Raw genomic sequence first — 21,727 nt, forward strand, 5'->3', positions numbered from 1 at the left:
TGTGTGTGTGTGTGTGTGTGTGTGCACGCGTGTGGATGTGTGTGCTTGTAGACACGCATATTTTCGTATGAGTGAATTGTTTGGGGTGGGGCATGGAATATGTAGTGGCATGACAGACAAACTATTATAACTATTATGATTTCTGTAGACACACACACACACAGTTTATGAGACTCCAATATAGACACACACTAGATGTGCAGTACACATTCATACTATAACAAACCCGTTTAAACCAAAAGGTGATACGAATAACCCCATAGTTATCCTAGGAACAAAACACCAGCACATGTTAAATGTGAAAGAGGCTTTGTTATGTAACGGAGTGTACAATCAGCTGCATATTCTCCTGTGTGTGTTTGGGGCTTTGTGCAGTTCTTAAAAATAGTGCCATTAAGCGATTGTCAGAGATAGGCCAGCAGTTATGACAGATGGTCTTGCCAGGGTTGATGGGTGAGAGGGCACTGCCCTCATGTTGACAGGAGAAGAAATGATCCTGGTGAGACTACACCTTGTCCTTCCTCTGTCTTGTTAACGATAGAAGCAGAACAGTCATCACACCACGGACATCTGACAGGAATGACGCTCGCGTGCGTGTGTGCGTGCGGGTGTGTGTGTGTACCCCTGCGGCACAATGCTGCTCTACTGTGGTAATGAAGCCAAATGATGAACATGAAACCCCAATGAGGAGCCAGCCCCTCCACACAAGCACACACACACACACTGCCCGGTCAGTGCCAAATATGCCCTGGCACGGTCTGCCAGGGGATGTCCTGCGGCTACACTGCCAACTCACACACCCTTTTATGTTCACCCGTGCCCCAATGTGGCTCTCGCACACACACCACACACTGGTAGAGTACTATGGACCAGCGTACACAGCTACAGTAACACACACATGTCCAGCTCACACACGGAGGGTGTATACACAAACTCATGCATATACAAATATACTGAATTGAGCCGGGCTCTTTTGCTTGGTTTGACTTTGTTTCTAAAACAGCAGTGTGTCATCCACTGGGATATATAAATAAGCTTTGTAGCGTATAAACAGTTTTATGGACAAGCTTTACACAACTTCTGACATCATTAGAGAGCTAGAATAGGACCACAACATAATGGGCTGGACACACACACACACAAACACACACACACACACACACACGCACGCACGCACGCACACACACACGCACGCACGCACACACACACACACGCACGCACGCACGCACGCACAGACACACACACACACACACACACACACTGCAGTGCTACAAAAAACAGTAGCTTCCTGTTGATGAATCAATCTCTGATGAAAAAACATCAATCAACATCCATAAACAATACTCCACCGATAGTGTGTCAGAGTTGATAGCTGCCAAAAATGAAAGCAACTGCTAATGACATAGGTCACATTATCGAGTATGTAATGCTATCATATCAACCTGATCAGCCTGATCGTATAGGCATCAGTCTATATCCCACTTCCTGATGTAATTTAACTCAATCCAAAACAAATAGGGGGCAATGGTTTGCCAAAAAGGGCAAAGGACAAACTCTAAATCAATGTGTGTGTCTAAAATGTGCCGTGAAATCAACGAACAACACGCACATCATTGCCATGCCATCGAAATAAGGATTGCAAAACAAGTCATTCAATCCAGGGTCCTTTAACCTTTTGGTGTAATGGAAATGAAAAGACAGAAAGCGTTTTGATTCTGTAAGTTCAGTGTGTATCTCCAGCCACAGTGTATAGGTGGACATTGTCCTTGGCCGATCATCCCCTCTCTCAACGCTACAAAGAACTGCTCCATAATATCGTATGTGCAATAAATGACCTCCCACACAAATGCTAACAGACTGGCCTAGGAAAGACAAGCAGAGAAATGCGCCTTCTACTTCAGCAGGAGAGCGTGTTTCCACACACCCTCCCAGCAAAACCAAATGACTCTTTGATGATCCCTGGTGTCGTGACAGACAGTGGTGTATGAAGTGGTGGGGGATTTAGACAGATAGATGAGACGGCAACAATGGAGGGGTGATTCTGATGCTTTGTTCTCACACGCACAGAGCATGGCGTTTTGGCACCGGAGACTGCAGCTGGCTCGTGTGCCAGGCGGCACCCGGACTGCACAGACACACACGCATTTTCACATATGATGCACACACGTACATACACACACGCACTCACACCAACACACACTGTAATTGATTCAATATATATATTCACGGCATATATATATATATATATATATAGAGAGAGAGAGAGAGAGAGAGAGAGAGAGAGGGAGAGGGAGAGAGGGAGAGAGAGAGAGGGAGAGAGAGAGAGGGAGAGAGAGAGAGAGGGAGAGAGAGAGAGAGAGAGAGAGGAGAGAGAGAGAGAGAGAGAGAGAGAGAGAGAGAGAGAGAGAGAGAGGGAGAGAGAGAGAGAGAGAGAGAGAGAGAGAGAGAGAGAGAGAGAGAGAGAGAGAGAGAGAGAGAGAGAGGGAGAGGGAAAGAGGGAGAGGGAGAGGGAGAGAGAGAGAGAGAGAGAGAGAGAGAGAGAGAGAGAGGGAGAGAGAGAGAGAGAGACAGAGAGAGAGAGAGAGAGAGAGAGAGAGAGAGAGAGAGAGAGAGAGAGAGAGAGAGAACGGGTCTAAGGCAATAAAAAAGGGAAAGACAGACAGAAAAAAAATGTCATGAGAGGGAGAGAGAGACTCTGAAATTAAGCCAGAAAATAAAGGGACATTTAAAAACCACTTATGTGCATTGAGGTGGGCTGTGAATGGGTAGCCGTGCTAGCCTAGCTTTAGCTTAGCCGTAGCATCAAAATCAAATTAAATCAAATGTTATTGGTCACATTCACATATTTAGCAGACGTTATTGCGGGTGTAGTTAAGTGCTTATGTTCATAGCTCCAACAGTGCAGTAATATGTAACAATACACACAAATCAATCAATATTAAGAAATATATAAATATCAGATTGAGAGTGGCATTGACTAAAATGCTGTAGAATAGAATACAGTATATACATACGAGATGAGTAAAGCAGCATGTAAACATGATTTAAACATTATTAAAGTGAATAGTGTTCCATGATTAAAGTGGCAAGTGATTCCAAGTCTATGTATATAGTGCAGCAGCCTCTAAAGTGCAGGGTTGCGTTACCGGGTAGAAACCAGCTAGTTATGGCTATTTAACAGTCTGATGGCCTGGAGATAGAAACTGTTTTTTCAGTCTCTCGGCCCCAACTTTGATGCACCTGTGCTGACATTGCCTTCTGGATGATAACGGGGTGAACAGGCAGTGGCTCGGGTAGTTGATGTCCTTGAAGATCATACAGCCCAACAGGATGTGATCAATTGTACATCTGTAAAGGTTTGTGAGTGTTTTTGGGGCCAAGACAAATTTTTTCAGTCTCTTGACATTGAAGAGGCACTGTTGCGCCTTCTTCTCCACACTGTCTGTGTGGGTAGACCGTTTCAGATCGTCAGTGATTTGTACACCAAGGAACCTGAAGCTTTCCACCTTTTCCACTGCGGTCCCGTTGATGTGGACAGTTGGGTGCTCCCTCTGCTGTTTCCTGAAGTCCACGATCTTCTCCTTTGTTTTGTTGACGTTGAATGAGAGGTTATATTCCTGGCACTACCTCTCCCAGGGCCCTCACATCCCTGTAGGCTGTCTTGTCATTGTTGGTAATCAGGCCTACTACTGTTGTGTCGTCTGCAAACTTGATGAATGAGTTGGAGGCGTGTGTGGCCACTCAGTCATGGGTGATCAGAGAGTACAGGAGGGGGCTGAGCATGCACCCTTGTGGGGCCCCTGTGTTAAGGATCTGCGAAGTAGAGGTGTTGTTTCGTACCTTCAACACTTGGGGGCAGCCCATCAGGAAGTCCAGGACCCAGTTGCACAAGGCGGGGTTCAGACCCAGGGCCTCAAACTTAATGATGAGCTTGGAGGGTACTATGGTGCTGATGGCTGAGCTATAGTCAATGAATAGCATTCTTGAATAGGTATTCTTATTTTCCAGATGGGATAGGGCAGAGTGAAGTGCAATGGCGATTGCATCATCTGTGGATCTATGGGGCGGTAAACAAATGGAAGTGGGTCTAGGGTGTCAGATAAGGTAGAGGTGATATGATCCTTAAATAGCCTCTCAAAGCACTTAGTTAGTGCAATGGTTCAGTTACCTTTGCTTTCTTGGGTACAGGAACAATGGTGGACATCTTGAAGCAAATGGGGACAGCAGACTGGGATAGGGAGAGATTGAATATGTTTGTAAACACACCAGCCAGCAGGTCTGCGCATGCTCTGAAGATGCGGCTAGGGGTATCGTCTGGGCCTGCAGCCTTGCGAGGGTTAACACATTTAAATGTCTTACTCACGTCGGCCACGGAGAAAGAGAGCCCACAGTCGTTGGTAGCGGGCCGCGTCGGTGGCACTGTGTTATCCTCAAAGCGGGCGAAGAAGGTGTTTAGCTTGTCTGGACATGACTGCTTTTCCCTTTTGAAGTCTGTGATTGTCTGTAGACCCTGCCACATACGTCTCGTGTCTGAGCCGTTGAATTGCAACTCCACTTTGTCTATGTACTGACGTTTTGCCTGTTTGATTGCCTTACGGAGGGAATAACTACACTGTTTTTATTCAACCATATTCCCAGTCACCTTGCCATGGTTAAATGTTTTGCACGTTCAGTTTTGCGCGAATGCTGCCATCTATCCACGGTTTCTGGTCAACAACACAATAATATGCAGAGAATTTTTAAATCAGACCATATAGATTAGATAGGAATATATAGAGCCGGAGAAAGCCATGGGGACAGTATTGTCTTTGTAATGCCAGGGCTCATGTGCTTTGTATGCCATATTGTCATGAAGAATGATTTATTTCAGTGTTGCACAATCATTCATGCCTTATTACCATGACATTATACATGGCACAATCAGTGTTGTTAGTGTTGTGTTAGTACACACAGAACACACAGAAACAGCACAATTGATTAAAACTTCCGTTTGAGGATGAGATGTCATTCAGGAATTTTTAATCCCATTTTTAATCCCAGTTTAGGATTAATAGACTAAAGAGAGTCAAAGATCTCAGCCTACTGTGGTCGTATTAGAAATGGCCTTAGTGTGCCACACACACACACACATCATGCCGGGGCGCAAAGCTTATTGAGGACAATAATCCACATGGAGCACACACTCCTCGACAGGTACCGCCTTCTGTCTTTTCAAACAGAGCCGTTGGATGAGTAACTAAGGGTAGTACACCACAAGAGCAATGCTCCATATTTTCTTAATAAGGGACATACCAATAACAAACTTCCAACTACCACACCTACCAATGCAATAATAAACCGTGATAAATATTCATGTCCGAGCAACAACGCAAAAACAACTAACAAAGAACAACCAAAATGACAGTAAAAAAAAAATGTAACAAAAAAAATTAATCGTTCCACCAAATGTTTCTAAAAACATAACATCCACAAGTAATGCCATGGATCCAACCAGACAAGTCTCGCCTGTTACATTGTGATGTAAATAAGTCTAATAACCCAGTTTAGCTGCTGGCTGAGACCGTGTGTGTGCCTCTGTGTGTGTGTGCGTGTGTGTTTCATAGTCAGCGTGCCTAAATGGCTATGAAAATTTGTGCTGAAATTGCAGCGAAATCTTTAGAAACAAAAGGGGTAAGCTGACACGCACACACGCAACCACAAACACACACGAGTCGAGACACAACCCTGGTTAGAGTTGCCGATCCATTAAGACTGAACTGAAGCTTGTAAAGACAATAAGCTAGAGAACCCGGTAAAACTGACACACAGCACACACACACAGCACACACACACAGCACACACACATAGCACACACAGCACACACATCAAACATACACACAGTAAGGTTCACGTTACACAACATTTCTCTCCACCAACTTAAAACAGAAACAGGCCTTTCTGGAGTCTAAACCAAAAATCAAGCAGCCAATCACAGATCCAAAATGAAAGGATCAAAGGTCAGATCTAAATTATTGTTGATGAGGATGATCTGGGCCAGATCCATTTCCTGAAACTAGGATCTCTAGAGGCAATCAGAGAGTAGCCAGATGGCAAGAGGTGGCATGAAAGAGAAACACAGTCACTACCCTGCATTTCTATACAACGGCAATTACTAGAATACACACACACACACACAGGTGAGAGAAAAAAACGACTCTCCCTCTGTAAGGCAAAATAACCAAATGTACACTTAGCTCCCCTCTGTTATACTGCACAGATAGGGAGAGAGTGAAAAAGAAAGCAAGAGCGAGGGAGAGAGAGAGAGTGAGAGACAGAGAGACAGAGAGAGAGAGAGGGAGGGAGAGAGAGAGAGAGAGAGAGAGAGATAGGGGAGATGGAGAGAGAGTGAGACAGAGAGAGTGAGACTGAGAGAGAGAGAGAGAGAGAGAGAGAGAGAGAGAGAAAGAGAGAGAGACAGAGACAGAGACAGAGACAGACAGACAGACAGAGAGAGAGAGAGAGAGAGAGAGAGAGAGAGAGAGAGAGAGAGAGAGAGAGAGAGAGAGAGAGGTGGAAAAGAAATGGTGGAGAGAATAAGAGAGAGTTAGGGAGATGAGAAGGGAAAATAGAGTTATAGGGTAAAGGGAGAACTAAGAGTGAGCGAGAGTAAGCATGTCTCTGTTTACCAATGTAAGATGTGGTAAGGAAGAGACCACTGTGAGAGAGCCACAGCAGCATTTCTCACAGAGACCTGGACACACACCATGCATGCAAGAGGGCACACATACTGCACATTCTCCAGCCACAACAGGACACATACCCACACACGACACAAAAACGGAAGCATACACACACACACATGGAGTGAAACACACCGTAAAACTGTAGCCTACATGAGGAAACTGGGAACACACACCCTGAAAAGGCATGAAGACATATCGCAAAGCAACAGTGGACACACACACACACAGAAAGAGAGAGAGACAAACACACACACATCACAGCATCTGTGTATGCCCTCCAACAGGTATATACACACTGCAGAACTGTGTAATTACACAAATAAACTCTTAAAATCCCAAACCTTTGTTTCCCTGCATGGTGGGTGGGTTGAGTCCGCTGCAGTACCAGCCAGCGCACCCACCCTGTGCCCTGCTTTTTCAGGCCATCGCAAAATGCCCACTAACTCAAGGTTACCAGTGTCACTTTGCCATTGGGCTATATTTGATTACTGTGGAAAACCAACCTTCCCCCCATTCCTCTCTCTGTCAACTCAATGGATCTGAGGACAACTGCAGTGCCAAGTTAACCGTTTCCCCTCCACAGGCTGACGCACACACAAACACGCACATACACGTACACACACAGAGCTAGAGATCAGCAGCACTGTCATACATATGTGTCTCTAATTAAGAACACCAGCCAGTGAGAACCAGGCGATCAGAGACATGGATGAGCTAACGATCCATAAATCAAATCATAAGATGATTCCTATTCTCTTGGGCTTCCCTGTGACATTTTACAGTTGTGGTTAGCCAGAACAGACCCCGCCCCTAGCCTATCAGTCCTGGCCAATCAGATGTATCACTTAAACGAGGACCAACAGCTGACGCAATCACGGCAGTGGTTTTCTCCCTGGGTCTCTTAGGACTACAAATCCTACAGGGACAGGGAACATGTGTGCCCAATATGTGACCTCTGCTGTACCCGGTCTACGCCCACACGCACTACCCCCCCCCCCCCCCCAAACCCTCAACATAAACACACCCACAAGGGACATACACATTCCCATGTCCCTGCATATAATTGCCATTTGTGACAGTTCAAAACTTAAATGCACCCTATGGACGCCTACCTTTATGGTGCACACGCGCTTACCCGTGTTCACCCACGCCAATAAAGATACTGCATTTGAATTTGAAACACAACTCCTATTGCTTGGTTAAAGACAACTTGGTGTGGGGAATGGTGGTTACCTGGGATGTGTTCCTGCTTGGGGCAGATCCCTCTGGGCAACGAGAGGCGGTCGTCATCGCCCCCCGGTGTGGCTTGGACGCCCACCTCCACAGGGCGCCTGCGGAGAGAGGCCGGGAAGGGCGAAGGGGTGAGAGCCAGACCGGGCGTAGGCGACGGGGGCTTGTCCAGGCCCCTGGCCAGACAGGGGGGTCCGTGGCATCTCTTCCTCTTGTGCTCGATGAAGAGCAGGATGTCACCCAGGGGGAAGGTGGCCTGGCACTGCCCACAGGTCAACAGATCCTGCTCTGTCGCCACGGCCATCCGTAGTGTGCCCGTGCCATTCTCCGAGCGGTCTGAACGTTCCGAGCAGCGTTCCGACGAGAGCTCCTCCGAGGCGACGGCAGTAAGGGGCTCGGCTGTAACCCGGGAACGAGTGAGAGACAGAGGGAGGGAGGGAGGGAGGGAGGGAGGGAGAGAGAGAGAGAGAGAGAGAGAGAGAGAGAGAGAGAGAGAGAGAGAGAGAGAGAGAGAGAGAGAGACGAGAAATCAGAGGTGGTGTGTTCAATTGAGCAGCATCAATAACAGTGCGAAACAATGGTCACATGCTTTGGCTTTTTCTCTCTCACCATTCTGCCTAGACTAGTAGTAGTCGTCAGACTACACCCCCAGTAGTAGTAGTAGTAGAAGTCATGTCTGGGCGGTGTAGCAGAGCAAAAAGGGTGACTAACTCTCTGTGAGACTGGCATTAGACAGACAGCTCCACTTCACACTCATAAGTCTGTCAACTTCACACTCTCACCACTTCTACATCCATTGAAATGAACGCAACAACAACTGAGAAAGGTGTGTAATTAAAGCTGGGAGTTGTAATGGATAAGAAATGTTCTTTGCGATTGTAGAAACATAGAGCTGTGAGAAATGAAGACTTAGTCTGATGGATAATACATGGGATAATTTAAGGACTGTCTTATAGATCTGTAGAAATCAAAAGCTCAGTGGGACAGAGACAGTTGGATAACTCAACATACTAAAGGGAAAAAATAAAAAGTGATTCTAATATATTTTTCTAAAATGTGTTTTTCATATTCAAAAGTGTTGGCTATTCTTGGGTGATGAAGAATAATAGTTCATAGGACTTTCAATTCATTATGTGGAAATGTAAAAACGTGTCCGACATCTGTGCAGAAAAGACAAGCAGGCTCAGTGTGTCGAAATCATTTTTTTTTTGTTTAACTATCCTAGACTCTTTACATGTGTGTGACTTACAGTTTCTAGGTAACCACTTTTACATACGGAAATCGGCCAAAAGGAACCGTTCAAGTACATTTCTCCCCATGGAACCCGGGGTTAACGCTTAACTCGTTTTAAAGTTGATTTTGTCACACGGGGAGTGTCGGTCTTGTTGTACACGGACGACGAGCTGTGTGAATGAGATATTTTACCACAGAGGGAGGTTTAACAGGAGTCTCGGTAGCCTACTATTGAGCGGCTCATGGTGTTTGAAATCTTTCGCTCTAAGGTGAGAGTAGCTCTCCTTTAGCTTCTTAATGGGTAAGCATCTTGACCTTCTTTACTAAGCTGCCAATTTCACATTTTAATTAACCTAAAACCACTGAGAATCAAAAAATAGATTTTAATTTGTAGTGGCTGATGATTGGAAGGAATGTTTGATAAAAGAGATAGCATCCTGTGAACTGAGGTTAAATGTATTTCCGCCCAACCTAGAGACAGATAGAGAATAGATAGAGGGAAATAGTGTGTGTGAGAGAGAGAGAGAGAAAAAGAGAGAGAGAGCGAAAGAGGGAGAGAGCGAAAGAGGGTGAGAGAGAGGGAGAGAGAGAGAAAGAGGGAGAGATAAAGAGAGAGAGGCGAATGTAGAGTAGCTCCCAGCGCGCGAGAGGAAATATGATTTGAACGAGCAATCCTACATGACATCTGCGAGCGAACTGGGACATAGAGATAACAAGTGATAAATTCTGGCGGACGGTTACTACCTTTAATTTAACGTCAGGTCAACCACCAGAACGGCCAGGGTTATACAACAACCCTGGGCATTAAATTCACTGGATAAAATCAAATGAAAGCAGACTAAGCCCCCACCTTAAACTTGAACTGAGAGTAGATTTTAGAGTTACATAATGCATTGTTGGTTTCCATTTAAAAAAATGGACAAACAACAAATGTAATCCCAAAGTCTAACACCTTTTTTCATGACGATATCATTTGATTGCATATTTGTTTTTGTTTCATGAGCATTTGCACGTACTTAGCACCATATCTAGCCGACTACACTGAACTGCTTTTAATGAAATTGAAAGGGAAGAGAAACAGAGCCTGGACATATATTTTTGAACATTTACATATTGTGCATAATAGCACTTCCACACTACATTTCCCCTCCTAAACTAAATGTGATGCTATCAATATCAAGTTAGCACAAATGTAGGCTGCATCAGAGCAGCAACACTGAGCCAAATTATATTGTATTCCTATTAAATGTGTGGGATAAACATGATGCGTCACTAATTCAATGTAGCGTGGCAAATCAATAAAAAGAAGATGAAAACTGTTGTGGAACAATTGTTTTCTAACAGGCTATATGAAAATAAATTAATTAATGCATTTGAAGCGAATTTCATTCTGCATGATATTAAAACAACTGTAATTTCTGCTCAATCAGAAAAAAACGAGGTGTGTTGTTTTTGACGCACAGCCCATAAGAATAAAAGCTGGTAAACATTAGTAGCATATCTCTTCTCCGAATTCTGTAAATTCCATTACATTTCAAGGGGTTTTATTAGGAATTATGAAGGAAATATGGACAAATATATCATTTGGGCATAAGCCTGTTTGTCCTATTACTGAACATTTGCTCAAAAAGCTACAATTCTAACCTTCATTTCAAGATCTATCATATAATTCGGCCTACCTTTCATATGAAGACGTTTTTTATATTAATTTCACCTTAAATACATATATTTTCATTGTAAAATAGGACGTCCTCTACCCTTTCCAACGGTAGAAAAATAGGTCTGAAACTATAGAGATTTGTGCCTTTAGATTTAACAAGATATAGGCCTGCAGAATGTTGACATTTGTAATGACATTTGTTTAACTTCTATAGCCCTGTAGGGAAACAAAAACAGTGGATTCGAACCTGGAGAGTAAATAGGACACGGGGGCCGTATACCTTATGCGTTTCCCTGTATTCTAAACATATCATCAAATATGTAGATTGAGATGGCGGTGAAATTGATCAGGTTCAAGTTCACATCCAGTTTCTGATCGTCGTCTGCCTCCTAGCGACGAAATTCCGACAGGAACAAAAGTCTGGCCATGCAGCTGGTCTGTATATGCCCCCTGGTTGCATTGAGACCCAGATATATGGCTATGTGGCCACTCGACTAAATGCGGAAACCTAGTAATGCCGCACGATACAATACAATGTTACAAAAACGTGGATCTGTGTAGGGCATGTTATCGCATATGACACCATTCGAGTGCTACTGAAGAAAGGGTTGTAAAGACGCATACACCGTGTAGCAACATCGGTCATTGGGCTGGCTACCTTGGCCATTCTTCTAGTTACAAACGCATATAGCCTGCTGCTTGTAAACACTGTCAACATGGTGGTAATGTTTTCAAAGGAAATCAACGAACAAAGGCTCCATATCAAAATACATGTGCGCGTAATAGAATTTTCTATAAGAATATTTCAACTTTAAAAAAAGTGTAATTATCAAAAATGTTCGTTACATTGTTACTACCTCCTAAATAGCATGACAGTGTTATTCTAGTATTGTCTTACCTTCGGGTTATGAACTGCATGATAAACTAAAACAAATGGCTCCAAATATGGGTTTGTAAAAAGCAGGAAGAAAAAAAATTAATATAAAAAGCGTGGCTCCTGTTGCTCTTTACAAAAGTACCCAATTTTACTAGGCTACTTGAGAAGCATAGCCTATAATTCCTGCCACTATACCAGAACACCTTACAGAATCAATGTAGGCTAAACACTACAATCCATTTGATAAGGATATTTGGACAAGCAGGGTACAAATAGGCCGTTATTGACATCTATTTCGACTCTGTTGGCAGATGAGCTACACGCGCATGCCTGTAAACAGCCGGACACGAGATTTTTCCCAATCAAAATCCACTTCTAGTTTTTTGAAAACCTTCCAAAAATAGCACGAGAGGGGGGAAACCTGCCACGATCCAAGACAGGCACCGATACCGGAAATTCCGTACGATATTCTACATAGCTCCGCTTAAAGAAAAGGCTAAACTCATAGGCTCCGCGTACCTTAACGTAGCCTATGCACTTTAGTGGCTGAGGCAACCGGGGCACTAAAGCCAGTGCAGTGCGTATGAATGTAATTCCATTCTCGCTGCAAACTTCTCCGATTTTTCTCAGAGATGAAAGCTGGATCAAACTTTTCTCTTTCAGCTTTTGGTGGGATATGCTTTGCGCGCATAGGTATTTTACCCAGGTAGATTATCGCCAGGCTTTCACGGTGAAGTCCACTTGACTGCGGGTCCGTGCTGTCCAGTGTCCAAAGTGCCCATGAGAATCACGCTCCTGGTAACCCATTTTCCGCTTTTCTGAATGGAACCGGTATTGGGCTGGGTAGAAAGGAGTGTGGTAAAAGTAGAAATGACAATGTAGGTGTACTTACGCGAAAAATCCCTTTTGCTTAAGTGTTGGGGTTTGCCTTGCTTGCGGCGAGACATGGTGGCTGGTGGCGGCGTTCAGCTCGGTTCACATCGGGAGAGCCGGGTTAGAAGGGAGACTCCAGAGAAAATATCTTCATCAATGCCTTTGATATCCAAAATAAATTAGAAATAATACAACGATGGCGCAGGGAAGATGTATAGTGGGATCGCCGTCATGGCTTTTTTGAAAATAGAGCGAGAGAGAGATGGAAAATGGCAAAAGCCCCCCTGAGCTGCAAGTTCAAGTGCGGACGTGACGTTTCTGCGAACTTGAACGTCAGGAGATGGATGGACACAGACATACAAAACATGGGCAGGGCGAAGCGGCAAAGTGGGAGGAGGGAAGGGAAATAACAAAACCAATGGACACTCATTAGGGGCTGGACATGAAAAATAGACCCGGAGAAGCCAATGGACAGAGAGATCAGGGGGCCGGACAAGCGGCATTTGGGGGAGGTAGTGTGTGATCGCAAGGGAGAGAGAGAGAGAGAGAGGGATGTCTAATGAAAGCAATGTGCACTGTGTGTGTGAGAGGCGCGGGGGGGGGGGGGGGGGGGGGGGGGGGGGGGGACGAAGGAAAACAGCAAGAAAAGCCAATGGACAGGAGCTCGGAGGGGGCCGGACATATGCTGCATGCGGGGAGGGAAAGAGAAAAAAAGAGAGAGAGAGAGAAACACGGAGAGACGTTTAACAGATGAAGTCGCAGTGGTGGACATTGTGAAGCCATCAAATCAAATTGTATTGTATTGGTCACATACACATATTTAGCAGATGTTATTGCGGGTGTAGCGAAATGCTTGTTTTCCTAGCCCCGACAGTGCAGTAGTATCTAACAGTGCAGTAGTATATAAAACAATTCACAACAATACACACGAATCTAAAAGTAAAATAATGGAATTAAGAAATATATAAATAGTAGATCGGAGTAGCATTGACTAAAATACAGTAGCATAGAATAAAGTATATACATATGGGTTGAGTAAAGCAGTATGTAAACATTAGCCATGTGGTAGAAAGACAAACATTTCTAGTCACACTCTGTGTGTGTTTATGTGTGTGTGTGGTGTGTGGTGTGGTGTGGTGTGGTGTGTGTGTGTGTGTGTGTGTGTGTGTGTGTGTGTGTGTGTGTGTGTGTGTGTGTGTGTGTGTAGAATAGGAGAAAAAAAGGATAAAGGGCAAAGTGCTATTGAAACGAACGAAACGGAGCGTAAATATCGGGTTGCATGAACAGGACAGACAGGTTCTGGAAAGGGTTTGAACCTTAAGCGCGAGCGCAGGTACAGAGAACCATCCCGGGACCAAACATTTTTTAAGTCGTGGAAACAAGAGAGGTGTCCAATCCGTTCTATACCGATGTATGAATACAGAGTTGGGTTTTGGGCTCAGTGGGCAAGGTTAGCGGGCACTATAGGGTACAACTTCGAGACTATATGCTTTCTGTGCAATCCAAACTCCTTGACGAACAGAACGTGGGAGTATGCCCATAAGCGCCGTTGTAAGCTAATAAGTTTCAGATGTGTTTCAGGTTGGACTGGTGGTTGGGGGAGGGGGTGTAAATACTCACATAATGGGGGTTTGGTAATATAAAACGAGCTAAACACCGCCCGTGCAGACTAAATAACGACACCATAAGAAGACATCATGCAAATAAAAAATGCAATGACAAGATGGGGCTGTGCGCGGGGAGGGTGGAGGAAAGGAGAGAAACAGACTATAGCGAGCTATAGCTGAAGTGTGACTAGACAGCGACTGAAGCATAAGCACAGGATAGGAGTGAAGAACCGCGCGCCAGGCAAGTGCTGCACACACGGACCTGGGACACAGAGCATTATATGACGGAGAGAAAAACAAATATAAAGAGAGCGAGAGAGAGAGACACGACCCGGAGTGGTGGAGGTGCTACGTTCAACGTCGACGAAAAAAAATGTATAACCAGTGAGTGAAAAATTTTACAGGTTGCGACTAGTTGTTCGTTGCGCGCGGACGAGGCGCCTGGTGTGCTGTGGTGCATATGGGAGGACTGGAGGCTAAGCTTACTGTGTTATGACGGGGCGTCAAAGTTCAGGCGCTGATAAAAGAGGCTACATACGTTTCCTAATTCCGTTGAACGACAGCATGGACGCAGCAGATACAAATCCTATGTTCAATTGTTATATAGCCTTGTTATATAGCCTTTGGCAATAACAATATTACAGCACATTGGAGTTGTATTTTATACAGACCCAAGGCTGCTCGGTCGAATTGTCTTTTTCGTGTACACGCAAGGAATAAAAAAAACCGTCTCTCACCATCAGAATGGTGGACTCTCCACACATGTATTTTTACGCAAGCAATCAGGACTTAAAAACATGCAATACCAATTGTAACAATTATTTGTAAATATGCAAATTCTCCACTTTTCTGATTTGTACATAATTGACCAGTGACCATTCCAGATTTCCCCTATATAGTGCTGAGAGCGCGGAAGAGATGAGAGGAATTATCTGTGACTGTTATAGAACAATCTCAGTTTTCCACGGTACCCAATTTAAAGATTCGCCATTGATACCTTTAAATGCACTTCTCAACGTCTGTTTGGAGTCATTTTCGTCCAATTACGCACAATGCCGCCTCTTTGAGACTTGTTCTGGAACGGCCAGAATTGTAATCGTAATCGAAAGTAAATATCAAAAAAAGGAACAGCTATAAATTGAGAATTGTTTAATGTCTAAATAACCGTTTTAAACAGTTGGATACTTAATGCAATAGTTTGCCATTTAAACTAATCCAATCTTGGCCATTTATCCTAAGGAGTTTTAAAATGAATATATTTTTTATTCTGTGAATTTATGGCTGATATTTAGCCAGTTCCAATTGTCTCAGTCTTGTATATAGCGGGACATGATTGCCTGATCCACAAGGTGGGCTAATCACAATGTACCATTGACCTAAATCAAGTGGATGTGATGCTTCTGTCCCTACACTGGCGTATATAGGACTTAATACTGTTGGGACACACTTTTAATTCCCTTGATGGACTTACCTTGAATGTCGCTGTAATTATTTGAGGACACTGGCATGCATTTAAGATCAGGCTTTACGAGCATGGTGCAATGGTTAAAATAAACAAAGTTACAAGGAAATTCACTTATGGCCTTAACTACGATTGTGTATCCTACTGTTTTCAATGAATACATATCGATATAAAATAGGGCAGTGAATATCATCGGGATCATTCATTAAGCAGCCTGTTATGTTACTATACAGTCACAGCCGGCCACCACGGCCTCTTCAACTTGGTAGGATTCACTGATATCCTTCACTCATAGGCTTCACATTGATTCGTATCTTAGTGTGGACCGCCCACCATATAGCATCCCAATGGTTGAAATGCAGATTTGTAGAGACATTTCCCACAATAGCTTTGAAGAACAGCATCATAAAGGTGTAGACAAGTTGAAAAGATGAACATGCTTATGTTTTTTGTTGTTGTTGTTAACAATTTGGATTCATATCGATTCCCACCCCAAACTGCCACAATAAAAAAAACTAACGCCACTTTATAGGCCTACTGTATAAGTAATTATAGTATTTCATGGACAACGCGTTTGTGAACTGTTGAGGAGTCTAGGCTACTGTCGGTATGCGTAAAAGGTCTTGTGGGGCCCTCGCTTTATACGTTCATATTCTAAGGCACAGAGCGCTGACCTTGACCTCTCCCTACACCCCACTCCATCTGTTTGCCACAAAGAATGTTTTTCCTTTTTTCTCCCCCTAACCCCCTCTCCCCACCCCTACCCTGCTCACTCAAGGCGGACATTGATCAAAGCCAAAGAGCGCTACGACTCGTGCAGGAGGGAGCCCAGGCCGCGATAATCTCAATATGCAAATACCGTGCCCAATTCCGTCATAAATCAGTCAGGCGGTGTTAATGCATTAGAGATATCCATGTAGCACCACACTGCATGGACTGACATGTGTGTGTGTGTGTGTGTGTGTGTGTGTGAGAGAGAGAGAGAGAGAGAGAGAGAGAGAGAGAGAGAGAGAGAGAGAGAGAGAGAGAGAGAGAGAGAGACAGACAGACAGACAGACAGACAGACAGACAGACAGACAGACAGACAGACAGACAGACAGACAGACAGACAGACAGACAGACAGACAGACAGACAGACAGACAGAAAGACAGACAGACAGACAGACATGTTCATTTACTATAAGTTTTCGTAGACTTGTGTTTGAAGTGAATTCATAATAAATAATGGCTATTGACGAGTGATCTCAATCTATTTTAATCAAAAAGAGAAATACAGAACACTCCCTTTTTGTATTTTAGCCTAACCTAATGCAAACGAATAATATGTTATAAAAAAAAACTCAAAATCATGTGCGTGCATAGCCTACTCTCCACGTGCGGGAGCCCCGAAGAAATTGAGTGATTGGGCTCTCGGGCACATTTCAATATATGGAAATGACCAGAGGTTCGCGCAATAAATCAGTGCTCAATATACACAACACATTCTCTGTGTCTCTTCATGCTTCACTCTACCCATTTTTCTTGGACTGTCCAACCGCTTCTGCTATGAAGGATATATATATATATTTTTTTTTTTTAAACCTTTAGACAAGTCAACAAATTCCTATTTAGAATGACAGCTTACCCCGGCTAAACCGTCCCCTACGGAACTCCCGATCAAGGAAGTTTGTGATATAACCCGGGATCGAACCAGTGTCTGTAGTGACGCCTGTAGCACTGATATGCAGTGCATTATACAGCCTTGTCTTTAAACGTTATGACATCAGAGGGCATATCTACAAGCACATTTTGGCAAAACTGTAGAACATTCATCGTGAGAAGTGCATGCAGGCCTACAGAAATAGGTTATGCATAGATGTTTGGGGGTTGTTTTACATTCTATCTGTCTCACCAAGAATAACAACACTATGGGTTTACAAGTGATGCAGAGTAAAATACCTAAGATACTTCTGGCTCTGTATTGGAGTTAGTTCACTCGTTTCCAGTCCAGGATAATCGTCATTTTATGTCTAAAAAACAACTAACAATTAAGTTGTTTCACTTTGATAAGAGCCCCCAAAAAAGTAATCCCATGCGCGATGCGCCAGGAAAACACTCACAACCCACTTCAATGTGTTGGTGGTGGGTCTTTACGCACACAGGGCTCCACGCGCGGTCAGATGTAGAGGAGAGGGCATTCTGGACGGGCTACCTCAAAAGGAACATTTCAGCCAAAATGCACCCCCCCCCCCCCCCCCCCCGCCCCCCCTCCTTCCCCCTGTCTCTGTCTCTCTCTTGCTCTCTCTCTTTCAGCATTGTCCTCTCCCATCAAAGAGAATGGAAGTTTCTCTTTACAAATCAGAGAGAAAACCAGGGAATTAGCTCAAAATCCGAGCCTTACCTTGTCCGAAGAATATCAAGCTCTGCTGGTCGAGGCATGATTCCCAGCTTTACAATTAATATTAATGACTAGATTTCACAATGTGGCATTATCACACCGAGAGATGGGCGCGCATGCCGCCCAGGCTTCGGCAGGTATTAGATAAAATCTGAAGGATTATGCGGCTATAGGCCAAATGATCACCCAGAGCTCCCATTCTCTCCTTCTCGCTCCCAGTGTGTGTATGTGTGTGTTTGTTTGTAAAAAAAATTGTTTTGCAACATCCGTGCGTACCACCACACAAACCACACACAGGCGCAAAACTCGTCAAATTAATGACATAACTCGGGCGTTAATGGAAACGGACAGGTTTCCTATACCACAAACGCCCATCTCCCTCGGACGGGCTGCGGATACCACCCAGAAATCTGCGACAATCTCGGCGTAATGCATGACCATGTTTATGGCTGTTGTAGTTAATAAGTCGGTGTTAATTTTACACTGAACGCTTGTTATGATGATAAATGGGGAGGCCGAGATGATCCACGTGGGACATCAACCGTTTATTTATCTGTTGAACGGAGGCCTGCCTCCTATGTCAGTGCAATAATGTTAGTTGCGTAGAACTGAAATACCATGACGGACGTTTAACCAAGAGCGAAGCGCACACCCTTGGCATTCTGACTTATGATAACCCGGACACAAATGTTCAAACGTGGGCTCCACATCGCAATCCCAGTCTCTTTAAAAGTTTACCGCACGAGGTTTCCTTTATAGGCTACTAAATAGCCTATTGTTTGTTGTACTTTCAAAATTTGAATTCTTCACGGAATTCTATATCTTCAAGGGTTTATCATAGGCCTAAAATAAATCACACGTTTCTCATTACCAACTTTTAGGTTCATCTAAGTAATAAATAACAATCCAAAGCCTACCAGTATTCATATATTCACAAACATAAAAGTAAGTGATAGCCCACACGGTAGGCATAATATATTCACTCCTTGAAACTTATCTATATATATACTATATACTATATACTATGCCATTTGTCAGCTTTGACTCGCTTTGAGGCGGCCATGGCATTGGCATGACTTCCACAATCATGGACTCAGACGCCCTCTAGCGTCAACAATCTAAATCACAGATGCATGGTCAGTCCAGTCCAAGAGCTCCCACTTGTAATTGGCAGCATACTGCAATATTCTACACCATATACAATTTCCTGGTTTTACTCCCCGTGGGAGACTTGTACTATGAAGACTTTGAACATTGGTAGGTCTTTATCCAAGTTAGAGTTCTTTGCTAGGAGAAATTTGAGATCTATCGAAATTCCAATGTTGATGCTCAACTCCTCCTCTTTAGCCTACGTCTACTCCATCTACAGGAACAAATACATCGATTGAAATAGAATGTATAATCATGGGAGTAAGATTATTTCTAAACAAGGTTAAGCAGGCTAATGTAACAGAACAACGAACACGGCAACTTCAAATGGAGAATCTGAGAAAATGTTAATGAAAATGTCTACAGGCCTACATGTTGCGTCACCTGTTTGAACTACTATTTTAAAAATTAGGACTAGTTGGAAAACATCATGTTTGATCTAGGCTAGGCCTGCAGTTTACAGTGCTTTGCCGAATATATGACAATTGAATTGATGCAGTGCGTCAGGATATAGGTCAATATCATTTGTATTCCTGAAAAAATGAGTAGTGAATTGAAATGTCAATTTATTGATGTGGAGGGAAATCCTCATATAATCCGCAGTTTTATTTACGAAATTGTTCAGTTTTTCTTTTCTTTTTTTCCCGCTAGACCTGAAAGGTCAGACCAATACATAGTTAAGCTACGGTTTTTGAAAGACATGAACACCATCTTCGATACTTATTTGACAAACGGATAAAACTCATATTCTCGGGAAACAAAACCTCCCCTCTATTTGTGTTGTGTTAGGCCTATGTTGTCGTTGTAGCTATAAAGACATCCGGTTTTGCTATGTGAAGCTCGACACACAAAAGGGCTGATCATGCAGGTGCATGATTATCTAGGCTAATTTATATTTCCGTGTATATTATTATTATTAGACTATTATTATTATTATTATTATTCTGCCTATTATTATTATTATTATGCTATTAATCACGTTTTTTTTTTATTGACAATCTGTCCTCAAAATAGGCTAAGCATGTCACCAGACAGTGGAACTGTGGATTGTCTCTCCCTGTCAAAGTAAATTAATTCCAACTGTTTGTCCTCTTATAGCCTGCGTGGCGTTTATTACCTTCAGACAGATGAATGGGACAAACCTCAGAGAACTTAGTGATAAATCATGTATTTTTAATGAATATCAATAGAAGAAACCCCAAGACATAGCCCGCTATCTAATTTGATTAAACTGTGTTTAAGGTGAGTGGAAGTCTCTTACCGGCGAGTGGTGTAGTAATGACTCGGCGGGTGTTACACCGGTCTAACGGACTCCCAGAGAGTTTAACTCGGCGGGTGTTACACCGGTCTATTTTAATGATCTAACGGACTCCCAGAGAGTTTAACTCGGCGCTGTTCAAATGATTAACAGGGACGAACAATAGCATTCCTTCTGACATGATTCTTAATATGCGTCATATAGGCACAGCCGCCCGCCCACTGCCCATGATATCTGTTTGGGTGATGTGCAGGCGCATGTTCACGTTGCCTATAATAACAATTTATGTAGCACGCAAAAGGTCAGAGCGCAAGGAAAGATAGGGTAGAGAACATTTGGTATAGGAAAAATGTAAACTGCTATGAAGGAGAAACTTCATGTCAATCAAAAAGTGATATAACAGATAAATAAGTTATTGCAGGATGGTGTCTTACACCTATTTAAGGAGAGTGGGTTGTTAGGACTCGGTCTAACTGTTGCATTAGCCTATGCAACAGTTCGTTTCAGAACCATGGACAGCGTACATTTTCCCCCCACTTAGCAATTTCATCTGGCGCAACAAACATTCATCTGGCGCAACAAACAACAACATTTCGCCAAAACTATTCTGCTCTGCCTCTTGGCAACACATAGGCCTATGTGCATCTATCTTTAAAAAACAGTAAAACCTTTCAGATACAAAACGAATTGTTTGTAGGTTAATTAACCAAATGTACACCTATAGGCCTAGGTATAAATAGATTTGCTGTCGACAGGCCTACATGTGGATGCATAGACACATTTTCCTTTTCACTGAATATGCCTTGACTGTGTGCTACTGAGAAATGTCCGTTAAGTTCACTTTCTGAATTTAATGTATATTCTATAGTTTGCAAACGCTTAACAAATATTGGTTATAGTTTACATTACAGGCTACAACTTGCGTGCAACGCATGTGCCCTGTGCTGCCCCATAGGCCGACACAGTCTTTGAAAATATGCAAGTCATACAATAATGCAGTCATGGTGTAGGTAGGCCTAAGGCAGTGTCCACTGCTACCACTGAGTGGGAGTATTGGAAAGGGTTTGTTATTGTCAATACCAGTGAAGATCAACACATTTAAAGGTGTATTCTGAGACTGGAGATTATTCCAACAGAGCAGGTATGTGAATCAATTACCTTTCCTAAAGCAGTTATGCCATGCATCAATTATATTGTTATGAACGCTAACAACAGTTGATAGAGAATGATGCTGAACAAAGGCTGTAGTAGCATTGCAAATGCTTTCAAGTCGTGGGCA

At 43.4% G+C, this 21,727-nt stretch overlaps 1 protein-coding gene across 1 annotated transcript in view; it reads right to left on the reverse strand.

Annotated features, from left to right (window-relative positions):
* The window catches only part of LOC139381664 (B-cell lymphoma/leukemia 11A-like), a 55,448-nt gene extending 42,470 nt beyond the window's left edge, over positions 1 to 12,978 (reverse strand). The window contains exons 1-2 of the mRNA XM_071125349.1: positions 12,615 to 12,978; positions 7,956 to 8,351 (exon numbers count right to left, since the gene is read on the reverse strand). Of these exons, the coding sequence (XP_070981450.1) occupies positions 7,956 to 8,351; positions 12,615 to 12,669 (451 nt within the window). The 5' untranslated portion in view covers positions 12,670 to 12,978. The remainder of the gene's footprint in view (positions 1 to 7,955; positions 8,352 to 12,614) is intronic.
* Positions 12,979 to 21,727: the final 8,749 nt, after the last annotated feature.

Source organism: Oncorhynchus clarkii, chromosome 23 (assembly GCF_045791955.1).
Source record: "Oncorhynchus clarkii lewisi isolate Uvic-CL-2024 chromosome 23, UVic_Ocla_1.0, whole genome shotgun sequence".
NCBI classification, from domain to species: Eukaryota; Metazoa; Chordata; class Actinopteri; order Salmoniformes; family Salmonidae; genus Oncorhynchus; species Oncorhynchus clarkii.